Source organism: Moschus berezovskii, chromosome 22 (genome assembly GCF_049115385.1).
Source record: "Moschus berezovskii isolate FMDL1 chromosome 22, NW_MosBer_1.0, whole genome shotgun sequence".
Classification (NCBI taxonomy): domain Eukaryota; kingdom Metazoa; phylum Chordata; class Mammalia; order Artiodactyla; family Moschidae; genus Moschus; species Moschus berezovskii.
The window spans coordinates 23,387,268-23,406,911 of record NC_142481.1 but is presented as its reverse complement, the minus strand read 5'-3'; the positions used below and the strand labels follow the sequence as shown (position 1 = coordinate 23,406,911).

The following is a 19,644-nucleotide window of genomic DNA, read 5'->3' as shown; positions in this document are numbered from 1 at the left end:
CTCTGCATTCAAATGGGTATATCTTTCCTTTTCTCCTTTGCTTTTCACTTCTCTTCTTTTCACAGCTATTTGTAGGGCCTCCTCAGACAGCCATTTTGCTTTTTTGCCTGTCTTTTTTTTGGGGATGGTCTTGATCCCTAATAACCTATAATGGAAAATAATCTGAAAAATTATATATGTGTATGTGTATAGCTGAATCACCTCTCTGTGCACCTGAAATATTGTAAGTCAATTGTACTTCAATAAAATCAATTTATTATGAAAAAAATAAGTAATCCAATGTGCCCAAAACTATTAAAAATAGAATGAAACAAGGACGTGGACTTAGCCTTTGGATTTGGCAGTCATTAGTGACCTCGGTGAGAACAGTTTCTGTGGAATGTTGGGTACAGAAGCCTGATGGGGTGGGTAGAAGAAAGAATGGAAAATGAGGAGGTGGTGATATTGAGTATAAATAACACTGTTGAGGAATTTTGCTATAAAGAGTAATTGGAAAATGGGGCAGTAGCTAGAGGTGGGTGTTGAGATTGAGGGTTGGTTATTTAATATTTAAGATGAGGCTATTTAAGCATTGTTATAAGCTGATGTTTATGTAAGTGATTTAAGCATTGTTATAAGCTTATGTTTATTTAAGCTATTTAAGCGTTGTTATAAGCTGTGAATATTCAGTGAAGAGGGAAAATTGCTGCTTCAGGAAAATCATAAGGTGAGTAAGAAGGGTGATCTAGTATTCGAGGCAAGAAGTTGGTCTTAGATAAGAACAGGAGTGAAGGCAGAGTATATGGACTTAGATACAGGTAGACTGGTAGATTTAAGGTAATTTAGCAAAAAAGCTCAAGAGGATTTTAATTACCTTAAATGGATGATTTGTACTGGAATCATGAGGTAACCACATGATTGTTATATCGATGGACATGAGTTTGAGTGGACTCTGGGAGTTGGTGATGGACAGGGAGGCCTGGCGTGCTGTGATTCATGGGGTTGCAAAGAGTCAGACACGACTGAGCGACTGAACTGAACTGAACTGAATGATAAAAGTGATCAAAATATATTTGAAAATCCTTGGGTGTCTTCACAAGCCAGAGGTCAGAAGTTATTCCCTTTTAATAGATGGAAAAGTGTGGGTGCCCCTAGGAGGCTGAGACCTCAGCTAAATCATGTGAAGACTCAAGAGTGATACAAAATAAGGCTCATGAGACCTGATTAGTCTTGTTTTTAAACTGATTAGGACTTGAGTACTGATTCTTCCCTTTAGAAAGGGGAATTTCCATGTCCTCGCTATTATAAACAGCAAATGAAACAACTGACAAAGAATTAATCTCAAAAATATACACGCAGCTCCTGCAGCTCAATTTCAGGAAAATAAATGACCCAATCAAAAAATGGGCCAAAGAACTAAACAGACATTTCTCCAAAGAAGACATACAGATGGCCAACAAACACATGAAAAAATGCTCAACATCCCTCATAATCAGAGAAATGCAAATCAAAACCACAATGAGATACCATTACACACCAGTCAGAATGGCTGCTATCCAAAAGTCTACATGCAATAAATGCTGGAGAGAGTGTGGAGAAAAGGGAACCCTCTTACACTGTTGGTGGGAATGCAAACTAGTACAGCCACTATGGAGAACAGTGTGGAGATTCCTCAAAAAACTGGAAATAGAACTGCCATATGATCCAGCAATCGCACTCCTGGGCATACACACCGAGGAAACCAGAATTGAAAGAGACACATGTACTCCAATGTTCATTGCAGCACTGTTTATAATAGCCAGGACATGGAAGCAACCTAGATGTCCATCTGCAGACGAATGGATATGTATTGGTACATATACACAATGGAGTATTTTTCAGCCATCAAAAAGAATGCATTTGAATCAGTTTTAATGAGGTGGATGAAATTGGAGCCAATTATACAGAGTGAAGTAAGCCAGAAAGAAAAACATCAATACAGTATACTAACGCATATATATGGAATTTAGAAAGATGGTAACCTGAACCCTGTATACGAGACTGCAAAAGAGACATAGGCATATAGAACAGTCTTTGGGACTCTGTGGGAGAGGGTGAAGGTGGGATGATTGGGGAGAACGGCACTGTAGCATGTATATTATCATAAGTGACCAGTCCAGGTTCGACGCATGATACAGGATGCTTGGGGCTGGTGCACGGGGATGACATGGAGGGAGGATATGGGGAAGAGGGAGGTGGGAGGGGGGTTCAAGAAAGGGAACACATGTACACCCGGGGCGGATTCGTGTCAATGTATGGCAAAACCAACCAATATATTAATGTAAGGTAATTTGCCTCCAATAAAATAAAAAAAAAGAAAGGGGAATTTAAGATTGAGAATATACTATAAAGTACTTTTAACTGGATAGGAAATTTATAATTGTTTTTCAAGGACAGTGAATATTAGATGTGCTGAGTCCTAATCACACCTGGTTTTACTGTGTTAGCCATTCCATCTCTAGTTTAGGAGTGGAGAAAAAGCAGAAAGAGGATTGTGAGGGCTTAACCATGGGCTGTGCTCACTCTTGAATGCCTGAGGAGTTTGCTGCAGTAGAAGACATCATTTTTCTTTGCCTAAGACATTAAAGGACAGAATTATTGCCACATTTGCTTTCTGTCATGGAGCTAATATAAAATCAAGATTCATTCTTTCCACTTCTCAGAGTCAAATCTGCCACTTTCGTATTCCACTGCATTTTTTTTTTTTTTAAGTTTGGAGGATAGGCATGTTGCAAGGAAGGCTAATGGACAAAAAAACTGGATTGGAAATTTCATCTGGAGACCATTTAGCATTTTAGGATGTAAAGTTATTCATGACTAAGTCTCTCATAGTAGAGGAGAGTGTGGAATAAATATTTTGGCTCTGAATGGTGACCTGGTTGCTCTGAATTTAAGTACAATGGAAGGAAGTACATCAGCTAAAGCAGTTGCTTAGCTTGCAGGCTGACAAATCCTCCCAAGTGAATTAATTTTAAGCCAATAGAGCAATATATAATTGTATATTATATAATCTAATATAGTCATCTTAAATATAGAACTTTAGTGATTAGAATACATTTTTAAGGAGTTGTGTGAAGAATTTCTTCATTTCTTTTATGTGAATTGATTATGAAAAAGTATATAATTCTGATAAAATTTCAAATTTTCCTCACTGGGAAATTTGAAAAGATTTGAACACATTCCTGTGAATATTTCAACTAGCCTCCTACTCTATTTTCAGCTGTCTTCAGTTCCTTATAGAACAAGGCAAAGAATTATGTAAACATAAAAAAAATTACTTGCGGATCACCTCTCATCATGGATTCAGCAGCATCTTTTGTTCTCTCTGTCAAAGCCTCAGTTAATATTAAGTTTCCACATATGCCAGCAGCTTTCCAGTTTCTAATTCCCAACAAAACCTTTGCTTGCTGGGCTTGATCTCCTAAAAAAAAGTGAAAACAGTACTTATCTCTTTAGGATTCTGATGTAATCAGACTAGACTGTTTTGTTGTTGAATTCTGTGGAGTTTTCTAGGATCAAATATGCTTCATGTGACTTGTACTTCCTTATATCTGAATGGCATAATTTTTGAGCCTGCTATTACTGTGCAGAAACCAGAATCAATTGAAGAACTAAGAGTCCAGTTCATGAAATTCATGAAATTTAAATAAATTTCATGAATACTGCCCACTAATTTTCATGACTTGCTCCTCCTACCTTAGGACCTTTATGTTTTCAACTCCCCTCACCAGGAGCACTGCATTTCTAGATCTTACCTGACTGGATGCTTTCCTATTCAGGTCTCCATCCAGAGGTCACGTCCTCAGGGAGGTCTTCTTGGCTGTTCTAACCTAAAGCAGCCCCTTCCCGTATTGTCATTTCACCATTTTATTTTCTTTGAAGTCCTTGTTGTTTTACAAAATTATCCTGTTCTGTTATTATCATCGTTAATTACCAGGATTACCGTTATTATCCTAACAAGAGTTCACAAATTGAGTTTTCCCTACATGCTTTATTCAAATCATTGTGTTTTATGCAACATTTTTGTAATGACAACTAGCATTCATTGACTGCTTACTACTCACCAAGCACTAGGTTAAGCATTTATTGTACTAAGCCAGGTCAGTGTCATCTCTCGCTTGGACTGCTGCAGTGGCTTCCTAACTGGCCACCCTTTTTTCATCTTAGCCTCCTTACGGTTCATGCCTGCATAGCAGCTAGTCATTCTTCTAAAACATAAGTCAGGTACATCATGATCAGCTTTCAGCATCATTCATGATTTTGGCCTTCCTCAGGTCTTCCCAGTGGCTTACAAGCTCCTGTGTCATCTCACCTCCCACCACCTCCTTGCTGTATCTCTGACCTCTCCTTGCCTTTTTCCCCTCTGGCCATGGTCTCCGAATCATCCTTTGCTCAAATTACCACCCATCCCCATGGTGTCATTTCTCCCTTCACTTAGGTTTCTGCTGAAATGTCACCTTCTCATAGAGGCCTTTCCCCACTCACTTATACCTCATTTCTCTTCACTCTGCATCATATTACTCATTTGTCTGTCTTCAGTAAATACCTGTCGAGTGTTTACTAAATACCAGGTCCTGTTCTTGACAGTGGGTATGTGAAGTCAGTACAATGTGCAGAATCCCTGTTGGCATGGAGATATGGGATAGGCATAAAATAGACTAAATAAATAGGAAGCCCGCAAGGTCACTTTGGGAAAGCTAAAGCAAACGAAAGGCTCAGGTTGATGGGACAGGAGAGGGAGAGTTAAGTTTACTGTAGGGCAGTTGGGGGAGGCCTAGGGGAGACAATGGACATTTTGCAAAGTCCTGAAGAAAGTGAGGGAGCGAGCGATGTGAATAACTACATGGAAGTGTGTTCTGGATGGAAGGAACATTAAGTTTGAAGGCTCTGAAGGGAGAGCATGTCTAAAATATTCGAGCAGCAGCAGGGAAGGCTGTAGCTGGAGGACAGGAGCCAGTGGGGGAGGGAGGTATGGCTAGAGAAATGACAGGGGTGCCAGATAATAGCACTCAGCGCACCCCGCCTCCGTCTGGGAGATTTTGCACAGAGAAGCCTCCCGAGCTGACATGTCTGGCCCTTGTGTGGAAAATAGACTTTCGGGGAGCAAGGTTTGAAATAAAGGGTCCAGTTAGCCCTGAAAAGATTGGAGAGGGAAGGGTCAGGTCAGGATGGCAGAGTAGAGATAGTGAGACCGAATTGTGGTCTAGATATATTTTGAAGGTCAGTCCTGTATGTTTACTAAGAAATTGAGAAACAGAGCAATCAAGGCTGTTTCTTGCCAAGGTATTAAATCCAGGCCACTGGAAGGATGTAGATGCCAGTACTGACATGGGGAGGCAGTAAAGGGACAGATTTAAAGTGGAAAGAAGGCCATGATCAGGACCTCAGTCAGTACTGTGGAGCTCTTGTGGGCTTGAGAAAAGGCTGCTCCTGTAGACTGGTTCAGTAGGCACTGTCAGAGTGAACTGGATGTTAGGCCCCATTCCTTCCCTTGGCAGGGCCTCTCTGTGCACAGTTGTAGGCAGTGGCATTAGTCAGGGACTTTGCTCTGGGCCGTGGTAAGTTTGTAGCCACTGAGATGCTGATTGGGCTGCTGGGTGTGAGTTTGGAGTTCAAGGAGGCAGAGAGAACTGCAGATGCAAGGCTGTGTCATGAGACCACTCCTAGCTGTTTTATCTTTATATTTTTTATATATTTGTGTGTGTATTACATTATACATTCAGTTCAGTTCAGTTCAGTCGCTCAGTCGTGTCCGACTCTCCGTGACCCCATGAATCACAGCACGCCAGGCCTCCCTGTCCATCACCAACTCCCTGAGTTCACTCAAACTCATGTCCACAGAGTCGGTGATAACATCCAGCCATCTCATTCTTGGTCGTCCCCTTCTCCTCCCGCCCCCTAGGTATGCTTTATTTACTCACTCATTGTCTCCGCCATCACCGTGTAAGCTCGAGGTGATCCGTGTCTGTGTTTACTACTCAGTTGTATACCCAGACCCAGCTCAGTGCCTGGCACCTGAGCACTGATTAACATGGTTGGATGAATACACTAATTGGGGTACCACTGCTTTCTACTTGTCCTGTGGGTTTCATGAAATCGAGTGCATGGCCTTGAGGTCTAATTGTCAGTTTGTCAGACATTCCGTTTTCTGCTCAGTACTTCAAATCCAAAGAGGTTTTAAAACCCTCACCACTGAAAACCATTTGTTAAGTGATTACCAAAAGGAAACCTGAGTTCCAAGAGGCCATAATGCTTAATCAGGATTGTCTTGCAGCCAAAAACACATGCTAAAATGATGGGGAAACTTGAAGGGAAATGATCCTGGTTTAGATAGCAAATTCCTTTCACGGTGATTCTGAGCTTCTGGCCTATTCTTGAGGGGACTGTTAACACTTCGCTTTCACATTTAGGTTTGCTTGTTGGTGAGGGTTTACTTTTAACTTTGATGCATTGAGGGTAAGAATTCCAATTTTATGAGAGGAGGTAAAGGGTGACTTGATTCAGTACTTCTGTTGCATTTATGCATTTAGACTTAAGACAGGGGAAGATAGATGCCCAAGACCTCAGCTTTTTTATTTGGAATGGTCAGTAATGGCTTTGCACCTGAGGTGAGGTTTGAAATGGCTCTGTGTTCTTATCTATTGTTGTATGATGACAGACCACTCCCAAATTCTAGTATTAAGGCTCATAAGACTATGGTTTAGCTAAACTTGATGGGACCCACTCATGAGTGGAGTAAGCAACTGCTTAACTTGGCTGGGCTGTCTCACATATCTGGTGCCTCAGTCTGGTCTAACATGGCTCTGGCTGGGATAACTGGGCTGCCATCCTGCAGTAGGCTAGACCAGACTTACTTACATGGTATGATTTCAAGAGCTAGACCGGAAATGCCCAAAGCTTCTTGAGGCTTTAGCCTGGACCTGGCATAGCATACCTTCTACCAAATTCCACTGGTCAGAACACGGTTGAAGAAATAGATTCCACTCATGATGGAGAAGCTGTACAGTCATATTGCAAGAGTGTAGTTAGAGACCATTAATTGGAGCTATCAGTCTAATAGATGGCTTGAAGGATAAGTAGGTAGGGTTTAGAAGGAGGGCATGAAGTTACTGGTGTGAACCTCCTCTGGTCTAAAGAAGAATGCAACTCAACTATCCTGCATCCCACCTCCCTAATGTCTGAGAAACACAAGAAGTATAAACTTCTCTATTGGCTTGTAGGTTTTAATTAATTTCATTGAATTTTAATTAATCTCATTGAAAGTACATCTTTCTTGAGAAGGTTTCATAAAATATATATACACACACTACACTGTTTTCCAAGATGCATGGCATACAGTCATATTTCTTGTAGTTATCTTGATCATGTTGGTGTTTTCACAAGTAATGATTGTCTCCTTCTCTTGTAGGATTATGCCCATATGTTGACCTGTGTTACTGAAAGAGAAAAGTTTATTGTGCCCATCAAAGCTAGAGGTGCACGAGCCATCATAGATTTTCCTGACAAGCTGAATTTTTCCACTTGCCCTGTCAAATACAGCACTCAGAAGATCCTGCTGGTACGAAACATTGGCAACAAAGATTCTGTGTTTCACATCAAAACTCATAGGTATGCATTCCTTCAGCTCTTGGTTTTGATTGATTCTAGCTAAATCTAGTCCACACATGTAATTTCCCAGAGTAGCAGTCAAGATGCAACTGCTTATTACAATCTTCAGTTGCAAGGATGGGAGGGGGTCAGGCTTCCTCTTCATCCCATGAGAAAACCAAAATTCAAGATTACCTGTTTGGGTAGGGTAGTTTTCTGAAATTTTGGATAAGAGACTGAGCAATAGAGAGATTGTATAACTTGCTCAAGAGCACACAGCTAGTAAGCGAAGGTGTTCAATGTTAATCTGATTATTTATTTGGTAGCTACAGTGTAGTAGACAGTGAGACAGTACAAATATGGCCTTCAAAGACCTCTCTTACAAGGCAGGAAAGAACAGTTGTTATGGGACATGAAAATGCTGGCTGATTAGCAGGGCCATAATAAGAATGGCCAGCTTGGGAAGACAGGAGACAGAAGGTCAAGTTCTTTTCTGTGGCTTTTTGAAAGATAGTGCAGGTCCTGGGCTGGATCATGAATTCCTTTTCATAAGGGCTTTATCTGTGGAATCCTTTGCTAGTTTAAGGATACATCTCTTCAGAAAGGATTAGCGTTTACTTCTGCCTGGTTACCAAAGGTAAGAACACATAGACTGCCCTTCTGGGAATTTCTTGGCTTAGGGTTTCTTGGACTGAACATGCATGTCCGAACCTCAAACCTGCAGAAGACAAGTGTCCAATATGAATTCCCTAGAGTCCCTATTTCCCTCCCTCAGAACTGAGATAGACATTTTTCCTTGTGCTAATGTTTTGGTTGCCTTTGACATGTCTCAGGTTTATATGGGGATTTTGTTACCAGTCCCCCTGACGTCACCATTCCAAGCCCTTGTCTCTTGCTTTAGCAGGGCTGTAAAACCCAGGCTTCAAGGGCTCAGTAGCCTACTGCTCTGGTTCTTATTTTCCTGAGGATTTGAATCCTGTGGATTTGTCATTTCTTTTTTCTTTTTAAACACACTTAGCTATACATTTACCTAAGTTATTTTTTTTTATCCAGACTTCCTAGGTATTTTCTGTTGGGAGAGTTTTCAGGTTACTTGGTCTGCTATGTTATAAGTAGCAGGGGTGCCATAATATAGGTTGAGGCACATCCCACAGGAGGGAATTCGTGCTTATTCTTACATGTGTCCCAGGAGCATCACTGTCTGTAAACCAGTTCATGTAGATTCAAGTTTCTGTCTGGTATCATTTGTTCCTGGCTGAAATCTACGTTAATATTTCTTGCAGGACAAATCTAATGGATATTCTATCAGTTTTTGTCTATCTGAAGAGAAAGCATATTGTCTTCATTTTTGAAAGGATTTTTCTCTATAGAATTGTGACTTCTGTATACATTTGATGATATAGAATTATATATATATATATATATTTAGTACTTGAAAGATGTCACTTTATTGGTTTTTTCCTTACATTTTTCTAATGAGATTTTAGAGATTTCTAACTTTGTTTGTCTATAGGTAATTATATCTTTTTCTTGGGCTACCTTCAAGATTTCTGAAGATATTTGGTTCTTAGCAGTTTAAATGTGATGAATCTAGGTGTGGATTTTGGTTTTGGTTATTTTTTGTTTTAAGAATTTTATTTTGCGTATATTTTGTTTTGCTTATAATCCTGCATGACGTTCTCTGAGCTTCTTGGATCTTTCACTATTTTTGGAAAATATCAGCTATTATCTCTTCAAACATGTCTTTTGCTTTTGCTCCATCCTCTTTCATCATTTCTTCTGCTTGTAGGAATGCCCTGTCTGCTAAAGGTGAACTCCTCAGCACATGTCTCATTTTAATTAGGAGCAGGGCATTGTCCATTTTTGTTTGCTCTGCAATGTCAGCTCTCTAATGGGTTTGAGAAAAATTGTGATTTTGTGGTTTATCTGGTTTTTTTCATTGTTAGGGTAGGAGAAACACCCTTTCAAGCTTTCTACCTCCTGGGTGGAAGCAGGACTCTGACCCACTTTAGATAAATCAGTCAGCAGAAGCAAAGGAAAAACTCTTATAAATCAGTGTCTGCTCAGATTTTCAAAGTACTTATAAAGCTTTTGTTTGCATTTTGTGGTGAGACTCGTATTTTTATTGAAGGGAAGGGAGCAGGTTGTTCAGCTGGCTCACTGTCACTTAGAAAGAACCAATCTCTTTACATTAAGAAAAAAGACCCTTCATAACCGCCATTCATAATACACATTAAAAACTTCCTGTTACATTGATATTGTTCCAGTGAAAGAGAGAATCCACATGAGGTGGAAAAACAAACACAGGCAGCGTATCTTCCTGAATTGTTTGGCTGAATCTTCAAAACTACACATAAATGGCAATACATTCATATAAAGTAAAACGAAATCACAGATTTAATAGTATGAAGTTGCAGGAAAAGATCTAAAACTTCTGTATCCGTACAACTGAAAGTGAATCATAATGTAGAAGCACTTCTAAGGTAAAATGGTGAGCTAACTCAAGGACTAGCCAGGAATCATAATGATGTTAGAAACTCATAGTCCCACATTTTAATTTTACAGATGAAAGAAGTAAGGTCTGAGAAGGGAAATGACTTATTCAAGTTCTCCCAGTAAGTTAATAATAAAACTTGGATTAAAAACAAACATGGGCCAGTTCTGGCCTTGTTTACCTTAAGATCCATTCCTTGCCCTTCAGACTTTGCTCAGCATCAGTATTGGGCTGTGTTAGCCCCCTAGCCTACGTTAGCCCCCCTAGCCTGCGGACCTGCTGGATGCCAGCTGTGTTTGTCCAGGGGGGTGGGAACTAGAAGGAAGTTGGAGAGTGGGAAGAAGTCACAGTATTTCTCTTTCTCCCTCTCTGACTTCAGTAGAGTCCCCAGCAAGTAGCTGCATCTCCTCTACCGTTCTTGCTCCTGTCAGACAGACTTACCATGGTTCTAACTTCCACCTGGTCCCCAGGATCTGCTAACACTTCCTCCTCTCCTTTTGTCTCCAGCCCAGTGATGGAAGTGGCTTACTGCTGTTACCAATCCCTGAGCTAGTTTACCATCTTAAGTTGGGCTTTTCATAGCTTTCATCTTCTATATAATCAAATCTTTCAGTTGAATTTCCTGTTCATTTTTGTTTTCATGTGTAGATTCTGCACCAAATGGTACTTTTATGTTCTTTCCTCTAAATGTGTGTATTCCAACCATGATGTCGATTCTGTGAGTTACTTCCAAATCCTTCCAATAGATCCCCTTTCTGTCTAAGTTAGCCAGAATTGGTTTCTGAAGAATGCAGCTGATTTTGTGGTCATATCATATTAAATCCGAATGTCTGGGGAGATCCCCTGATGACTATTCTAAAAAACGCATAGTTGATTATGCTGTCCAGGCAGGACTGAGGACCCCTCTTTCATTGACAACATGATTGTCAACAGACATAGTGGAGCAGTAATAGTTAGGGAAAGCAAAAAGTCTTGCTTCTTTTATGGTCATTATGCAGTTAGAAATATCTCTCAGGAAATTGTTTAAAAAAAGCAAATCATGTTATTTTCATTGAAATAATAGTTTAATTAATGGCTAAGTTTATAAATAACAAAAAATACTCTCTTTATGTATCTTTTGCTCCCATTAGCATATGAGCTTCTCAAATGCAAGGATTTTATCTCTTCTAATTTGTATGTCCCCAGCATCTAGCAAAGTGTCTAGAATAAATAAGTGTTCAATAAATGTTTATAGGATGCCTAACCAACAGTATATCACAACAGCAGAGCTACAACTATAAACCTCTACAATAATTTAAAATAAAAAACATGCTCCAAGTACTATAAAAGAGGCATAATGTTTTTTTACACTATAAAAGGAGCCTCAATGTGCTGTAAAATATACAGAGAACACAAACAATACATTTTCAACTTTATTACAGATTTGACCTAAAACTCTTGTAGGTACCAGAATAACTTTGACTATTAAAGTAGGATTAATTTTGGAAGGTGAAATAGAATGAAGAAACAATTTCAAAATCTAAAATCTCAATTTAGGAATCAATTAATAAGAAAGATTCTCTAAAGGAAAAAAAATACTAATTTTATATTCAGTGTTTAATATAATACAACCAATATTTAGTCTTCTGCTAAAATATTGAATCATTTGGATGGGATCATTTTAGTTCTTATGAGCAGTTCATAGTGAATTGAACAAAAACTCAAAATCTTTCTCATGGCTCATGATTTTTCACAAACCTGAATTCCCTCCCTGATCAAGTGTGCAGTATTAATGAGGATGTGATATCAAAACCAGACATTCTGGTAGACAGAGCCAGCCTTAGACCTCGGAGGAACAACACCTTTTACCTCTTTGTAAGATCATTTTCTGGTACTTGGTATTCTCTAGCCTTTTCAGTCTGTCTGCCTTTAGTAAATTGAAGTACAGAATCAAATTATAGACATGTTTAAGCACCAGAACTTAACACACTCTCTCCAATTAATGTCTGATTTATTGAGGAAGCTTAGGCAGCTCTAAGTAGCACTGGCTCTCCCAGGTGACTTTCTAACCTCTGAAGAAGTTTAGTGTAATATAGGCCCAACAATTAGCACAAAAAGGAAGAAACTGTTACCACTGTTTAGAATTAGGATTTCTAGAGGTCCTAAGAAGAGTCCCTTTGTCCACAGAAAATTAACTTAGGTTCTGTAATGTAATACTAATTCATCCCAAAACTGTTATTTTGCTACTGAGAAATGTTTGAAAAGAAAATGAAAACACAGTGTAGGAAGAAAAATATTAGGACGTAGGGAAGCAGAGAGAGAAGAAAATACTACAGTGTTTTTCTCAAAGCCAGGGAGCTGGGGCCAGTTCTTGATTTTTCTGAGCCTTTAAGGAAGGAAAGAATTTTAAAGACAGTAAGACTCACCTTCATCTTCCATCAAGTAGAAATTCTTGAGATACCAGAAGTCTGCTCTTTCTGTATTTCACCGAAATGGTAGAAAGATTAAATAAAAATTAGATATATTTTAAATTTCCCTTTAAAAGTTGGTTATAATTCAATTCAACATGTTTTGAGAGGCTCTTATGAGTAAATAGCTGTGCATGGGTTGGTGAGAGACACAAAGATAAATCTAACCAGGTGGTTTCCACAGTCAGGGATAGTTTGGGGAGATAGGGAGAACTTGAACTTGAGGGCAGGCTTCCATCCCTGCTGTACCACTCACTAGGTGGGTAGCATTGGGCCGGTTGCATATGCTTTTAAAGCAAACATTTCTCATGTCTAAAATGCAAATAACAGGACCTGCTTTCTCAAGGTTTTTGAGGATTAAAAGAATTGACATATATGAAATGCCTACTATAGTATCCAGCATAGAGTACATGCTCTTGAAATTTTGTTTGCTTTCTCTTTCCTTTCAAAAGTCTCTAGTTATTGAGAGAGACAGGCATGAAAACTTATAGTACAAAGTAAAAATAAAGTTACAGCTTCCCCTGAGAGGAAGGAGATTTTATTAATAAGAGGAAGAATCCAGAAAGATTCAATTTAAGAGGTAACTCTGAGTCTGGGCTCTGATAGGTGACTTTGGAAGGAGTATGATGGGGGAAAACAGTGAATGTTTCTATACAACTCAAGCAGTTCTGGAATGTTTATGTAGGGAGCACTGTCTGGCTGGAAGGAAGAGGAGATGCACTGCTAGGGAAGGTTATGGGTGAAGAGACTAAAGCCTTCCCATCCTGTCCACCCCAGCCTGATGTGAAATGTGACAGGTATACAGGACATTTGGACGGATGTATCTATTTAATGAGAAAGCCCAAACTGGTTGGAAACAGATTTCTTGGGACTTTAAATGTCTAGGACTTTGAACTTTATTACATAAATGATGGGGGCCACTGCAGGTGTTTGAACAAGGTGTTACGTCCTCTGTGTGTTTTTCACAGTATCTCTGGGGCAGAGTGAAGGATTGAAAGGACAACGATAAACACCTGATCTCATCTGAATTCTGAAGATCATCCTCTGTCTCCTTTGCCATCTAGGGGCTGCCAGTAGCAATAACAAAAATAATAACAAACATCTGTTTAGCTCTTCCTACGTGCCAAACTTATTCTAAGCACTTTACCTCTGTCAGCTCCTTTAATTCTCACTACAATCTAGTGAAATAGGTTCTGTCATTACCTCATTTTGCAGATGAGGAGACTGAAGGTTGAGTAACTTACCCAAACTCATGACTGATCTGGGTTTTGAACTTATTCAGTTGACTCCAGGCTAGTAAAGACTACCTTATGGTGCCCCTACGGCAGTGCCTGGAGCTCATCGGAGGATTGGTGCTGAAGGTACAGGAAAAGGACAGACAAAGGAATGAGAAAGTGGTGAAAGAAAAGGGCAATCCAAGTAGAGAGCACCAGAGAATATTAACAATTGTCCATGGTAGGAAGCACTTGAGATCCTGCAATGATAATCTCAGGTACCACCAAGTGCTACCCAGATTATAAGCTCCGTACCCTCAAAGAAGAAAGGTTAGGTTTTCTGAAATTAAGTTCATTATCTAAGGGAAGATTTTAAGGAATGAAGACTCTAAAAATGCTCGCATTGAAGTAAATAATCAGAAACAGCTTAGCCTGCCAGATACATTGTCCAGCACATTACTTTGAAAAACAAGCAATTTAAAGAAGTGAAATGGACCATGGAAAGAATTAAATGGTCTGGGTTTCCTGTTTAAAAAGAAGAACTCTGCGAGTTATTTAAAGTACATCGCGATCAGATCCACCTTCTCTCTTACTGCTCCTTTCCAGGGCAATTAAACTCAATTATTTTCTGTTCCCAGATCTACCCTACCTCCTCATAATGTCTCCTTGCCTAAATTCTATTTTCAAGAGACAGATGTCCCCTTTCCAAATGCTCTCCATCCTTTTCCAGCTTACTCTCACCCAGGAGGCTGACCTCTCTAAGAGGTCAGTAGGCTCCTATGCCTTTGGCTTTTGGTTGGGTCAGTCGGTGGGAGCCCCAGCAGGCAATCAGACAAAGGATATGAGGTCAAGACACTTTTTACCCTAGAGTCTTATGTGTGAGGCCCCCTGGAATGACTGTAACTCTTGACTAAAGCCCTTGGAGCCTTCTCTTAGGCCACTGGGGGGTTTCAAAACCACTCCTCCTTCTAGACTTTTTGGGTATTTGTGCTCTTTGGTAAGTGTTCTACTGTTAATAACCCTGGGTGATCATATCATCTCTTGTAGTTTCCCAATATCCTTTCATCCTTTTATTATAAATAGACCCTTTGTTAAACTGTGCTCATCTCATCCTCATGCAGTTGTGTGATCACTTTCCTTTTGAGACTTTGATATGGTTTTTCCCATTGTAAAACCTTCTCTTCTGTGAACTCTTCCCAAAACTTGGTTTTTATCTCTTTGAAGGTACTGTTCTTTTGCAAATTACAGTATTTGCATACATGTTATAAGTCCATCCTTCACTGGAATCACTCAGTGAATGTTCAAAGAATGGCTAAACGGCAAGAATAGAAGCAAGACTATTGTGCACCATTTAAGTTTTTCTTACATTTGTTGTTCTATATCTGTTATTAAGTTTTTCCACATTAAGGAGAAAGTATAATTCTGAATCACTGAATTCTGGTGTAAGGTGTGCTCTGTTTGCAGACCTGGAACTCATGTTTCCTCTCCCCTTCCCCTCACACTAGTCCACAGTGTGTTCTGATGGTGTGTGTCTCCATTTGTGTTGCAGGCCCTTCTCTGTAAAGCCATCTGTTGGAACTCTTAATGTAGGGGAGTCCATGCAACTGGAAGTGGATTTTGAACCACAGACTGTGGGCAATCACAGTGAAAGACTTATTGTGCATTACGACACAGGTATGCATTATTCTTTGGTAAAAGTTCTACATGTTATGAAAGGTTGGATGGAAAACATGATTAAGCAAAGTAGGAAATGGTTATTTTGAATGCGTTAGATTAAAGCTAAGACCCACAAGGTAAAGAACTAAAGAGTAAATGCTTCCAACAGAAATAATGTTGAGTCACATATAAATCCCACCTACCAGTTTCTCCAGTGCTTGAAAGCCTGAGAAATACAGGGCTCAGAAGGAAGGGAAGGAACCAGTTACCCAGAAGTTACACTGGTAGACTGAGGTTATTTATATGTAAATACAAACTTGAAGTTAACTTAATATTCCTTGGGCTTTCAGTTTACTGCTGCCTTTGTCTAATATTTAAAAAATATAAACTCTAGTTCAAAATGTTCTTCTCTGTGCCCTCTAGTCTGTGTAAGATCTGGTTATTTAATCCTTAGAATATGCAAATGTCTTACTTAGCATCTTACTTAAATCTGGGGCTTTGTTGCTGCTAGCATTTTCTTAAAGGCCCCACCCTGCATAATAATGAATATTCACTTACTGTTTTTGCAGCTGTTTGGTCTGTGGTTAGGTAGGTTGCGTGTACATTATGCCAGTCTCCAAAGTTGGTTTGCAAATTAATATATGTTATCTTGTTGTTGTTGTTCAGTCCCTAAGTTGCATCTGACTCTTTTGAGACCCCATGGACTGTAGCCCACTAGGCTTCTCTGTCCTACTATTTATTATTTCATGATTTTTCTCACTTTTTCTCATTTCTTCTTTACCCATTTAGATTGATTGACCCAGATTGTCTGCATCAGAAGGGCACTGTAGGGAGAAAACAGTGCACAGTCAGGGAAAAATCAGCAAATAACATCTAGGTCACAGTTCAGAATTGCTGGCTTTGTGGATGTGTGTCTGAGCAGGACCAATCAAGCCCTTGCTTAAGGACCTGTGGGTAAGTGGTCCTGGCTCCACAAAGCCCAGCGTAACAGCAACTCAAAATCAGTGGCACAGTCTATATTTATCTTTAAGGAGTGGCGGCTGCGCTTTGCTGGAGCAGCCGTGAAGAGATACCCCACGTCCAAGGTAAGAGAAACCCAAGTAAGGTGGTAGGCGCTGAGAGAGGGCATCAGAAGGTAAACAGACTGAAACCATAATCACAGACAACTAACCAATCTGATTACATGGACGACAGCCTTGTCTAACTCAATGAAACTAAGCCATGTTGTGTGGGGCCACCCAAGATGGATGGGTCGTGGTGGAGAGGTCTGACAGAATGTGGTCCACTGGAGAAGGGAATGTCAAACCACTTCCATATTCTTGCCTTGAGAACCCTGTGAACAGTATGAAAAGGCAAAAATATAGGACACTGAAAGTGGAACTCCCCAGGTTGGTAGGTGCCCAATATGCTACTGGAGATCAGTGGAGAAATAACTCCAGAAAGAAAGAAGGAATGGAGCCAAAGCAAAAACAACACCCAGTTGTGAATGCGACTGGTGATAGAAGCAGGGTTTGATGCTGTAAAGAGCAATATTGCATAGGAACCTGGAATGTTAGGTCCATGAATCAAGGCAAATTGGGAGTGGTCAAACAGGAGATGGCAAGAGTGAAGATCGGCACTCTAGGACTTAGCGAACTAAGATGGACTGGAATGGGTGAATTTAACTCAGATGACCATTACATCTACTAATGTGAACAGGAATCCCTTAGAAGAAACGGAGTAGCCATCATGGTCAACAAAAGAGTCCGAAATGCAGTACTTGGATGCAATCTCAAAAACGACAGAATGATCTCTGTTCGTTTCCAAGGCAAACCATTCAATATCATGATAATCCAAGTCTATGCCCCGAGAAGTAACACTGAAAAAGCTGAAGTTAAATGGTTCTATGAAGACCTACAAGACCTTCTAGAACTAACACCCAAAAAGGATGTCCTTTTCATTATAGGGGACTGGAATGCAAAAGTAGGAAGTCAAGAAACCCCAAATTTGGCCTTGGAGCACGGAATGAAGCAGGGCAAACGCTAACAGAGTTCTGCCAAGAGAAGGCACTGATCATAGCAAACACCCTCTTCCAACAACACAAGAGAAGACTCTACACATGGACATCACCAGATGGTCAACATCAAAATCAGATTGATTATATCCTTTGCAGCCAAAGATGGAGAAGCTTTATACAGTCAGTAAAAACAAGACTGGGAGCTGACTGTGGCTCAGATCATGAACTCCTTATTGCCAAATTCAGACTGAAATTGAACAAAGTGGAGAAAACCAGTAGACCATTCAGGTATGACCTAAATCAAATCCCTTATGACTATATCATGGAAGTGAAAATAGATTTAAAGGACTAGATCTGATAGAGTGCCTGATGAACTATGGATGGAGGTTCATGACATAGTATAGGAGACAGGAATCAAGACCATCCCCAAGGAAAAGAAATGCAAAAAAGCAAAATGGCTGTCTGAGGGGGCCTTACAAATAGCTGTGAAAAGAAGAGAAGCGAATAGCAAAGGAGAAAAGGAAAGATATACCCATTTGAATGCAGAGTTCCAAAGAATAGCAAGGAGAGATAAGAAAGCCTTCCTCAGTGATCAATGCAAAGAAATGGAGGAAAACAATAGAATGAGAAAGACTAGAGGTCTCTTCAAGAAAATTAGAGATACCAAGGGAACATTTCAAGCAAAGATGGACTCAATAAAGGACAGAAATGGTATGGACCTAACAGAAGCAGAATATATTAAGAAGAGATGGCAAGAATACACAGAATAACTGTCCAAGAAAGATCTTCATGACCCAGATAATCACGAAGGTGTGATCACTCACACTCACCTAGAGCTGGACATCCTGGAATGTGAAGTCAGGTGGGCCTTAGGAAGCATCACTACAAACAAAGCTAGTGGAGGTGATGGAATTCCATTGAGCTATTTCAAATCCTAAAAGATGATGTTGTGAAAGTGCTGTACTTAATATGTAAGCAAATTTGGAGAACTCAGCAGTGGCCACAGGACTGGAAAAGGTCAGTTTTCATTCCAACCCCAAAGAAAGGGAATGCTAAAGAATGCTCAAACTACCACACAATTGCACTCATCTCACACGCTAGTAAAATAATGCTCAAAATTCTCCAAGCCAGGCTTCAGCAATATGTGAACCGTGAACTTCTAGATATTCAAGCTGGTTTTAGAAGAGGCAGAAGAACCAGAGATCAAATTGCCAACATCCGCTGGATCATCGAAAAAGCAAGAGAGTTCCAGAAAAACATCTATTTCTGCTTTATTGACTATGCCAAAGCCTTTGACTGTGTGGATCACAATAAACTGCGGAAAATTCTGAAAGAGATGGGAATACCAGACCACCTGACCTGCCTTTTGAGGAACCTGTATGCAGGTCAGGAAGCAACAGTTAGAACTGGACATGGAACAACAGACTGGTTCCAAATAGGAAAAGGAATACATCAAGTCTGTATTTTGTCACCCTGCTTATTTAACTTATATGCAGAGTACATCATGAGAAACGCTGGGCTGGAGGAAGCACAAGCTGGAATCAAAATTTCTGGGAGAAATAGCAATAACCTCAGATATGCAGATGATACCACCCTTATGGCAGAAAGTGAAGAAGAACTAAAGAGCCTCTTGATGAAAGTGAAAGAAGAGAGTGAAAAAGTTGGCTTGAAGCTCAACATTTAGAAAACTAAGATCATGGCATCTGGTCCCATCACTTCATGGCAAATAGATGGGGAAACAGTGGAAACAGTGGCTGACTTTATTTTTTGGGCTCCAAAATCACTGCAGATGGTGATTGCAGCCATGAAATTAAAAGATGCTTACTCCTTTGAAGGAAAGTTATGACCAACCTAGGCAGCATATTAAAAAGCAGTGATATTACTTTGCCATCAAAGGTCAGTCTAGTCAAGGCTATGGCTTTTCCAGTGGTCATGTATGGATGTGAGAGTTGGACTATAAAGAAAGATGAGCACTGAAGAATTGATGCTTTTGAACTGTGGTGTTGGAGAAGACTCTTGAGAGTCCCTTGGACCGTGAGGCGATCCAACCAGTCCATCCTAAAGGAGATCAGTCCTGAATGTTCATTGGAAGGACTGATGTTGAAGCTGAAACTCCAATACTTTGGCCACCCAATGCAAAGAGCTGACTCATTTGAAAAGACCCTGATGCTGGGAAAGATTGAGGGCAGGAGGAGAAGGGGACAACAGAGGATGAGATGGTTGGTTGCCATC

General features: G+C 40.1%; 1 protein-coding gene across 1 annotated transcript in view; it reads left to right on the top strand.

The window, feature by feature from the left end:
• HYDIN (HYDIN axonemal central pair apparatus protein) overlaps positions 1–19,644 on the top strand; it is a 415,120-nt gene that overhangs the window by 112,723 nt on the left and 282,753 nt on the right. Inside the window, exons 7-8 of the mRNA XM_088830541.1 lie at positions 7,427–7,626; positions 15,310–15,434. Of these exons, the coding sequence (XP_088686667.1) occupies positions 7,427–7,626; positions 15,310–15,434 (325 nt within the window). The remainder of the gene's footprint in view (positions 1–7,426; positions 7,627–15,309; positions 15,435–19,644) is intronic.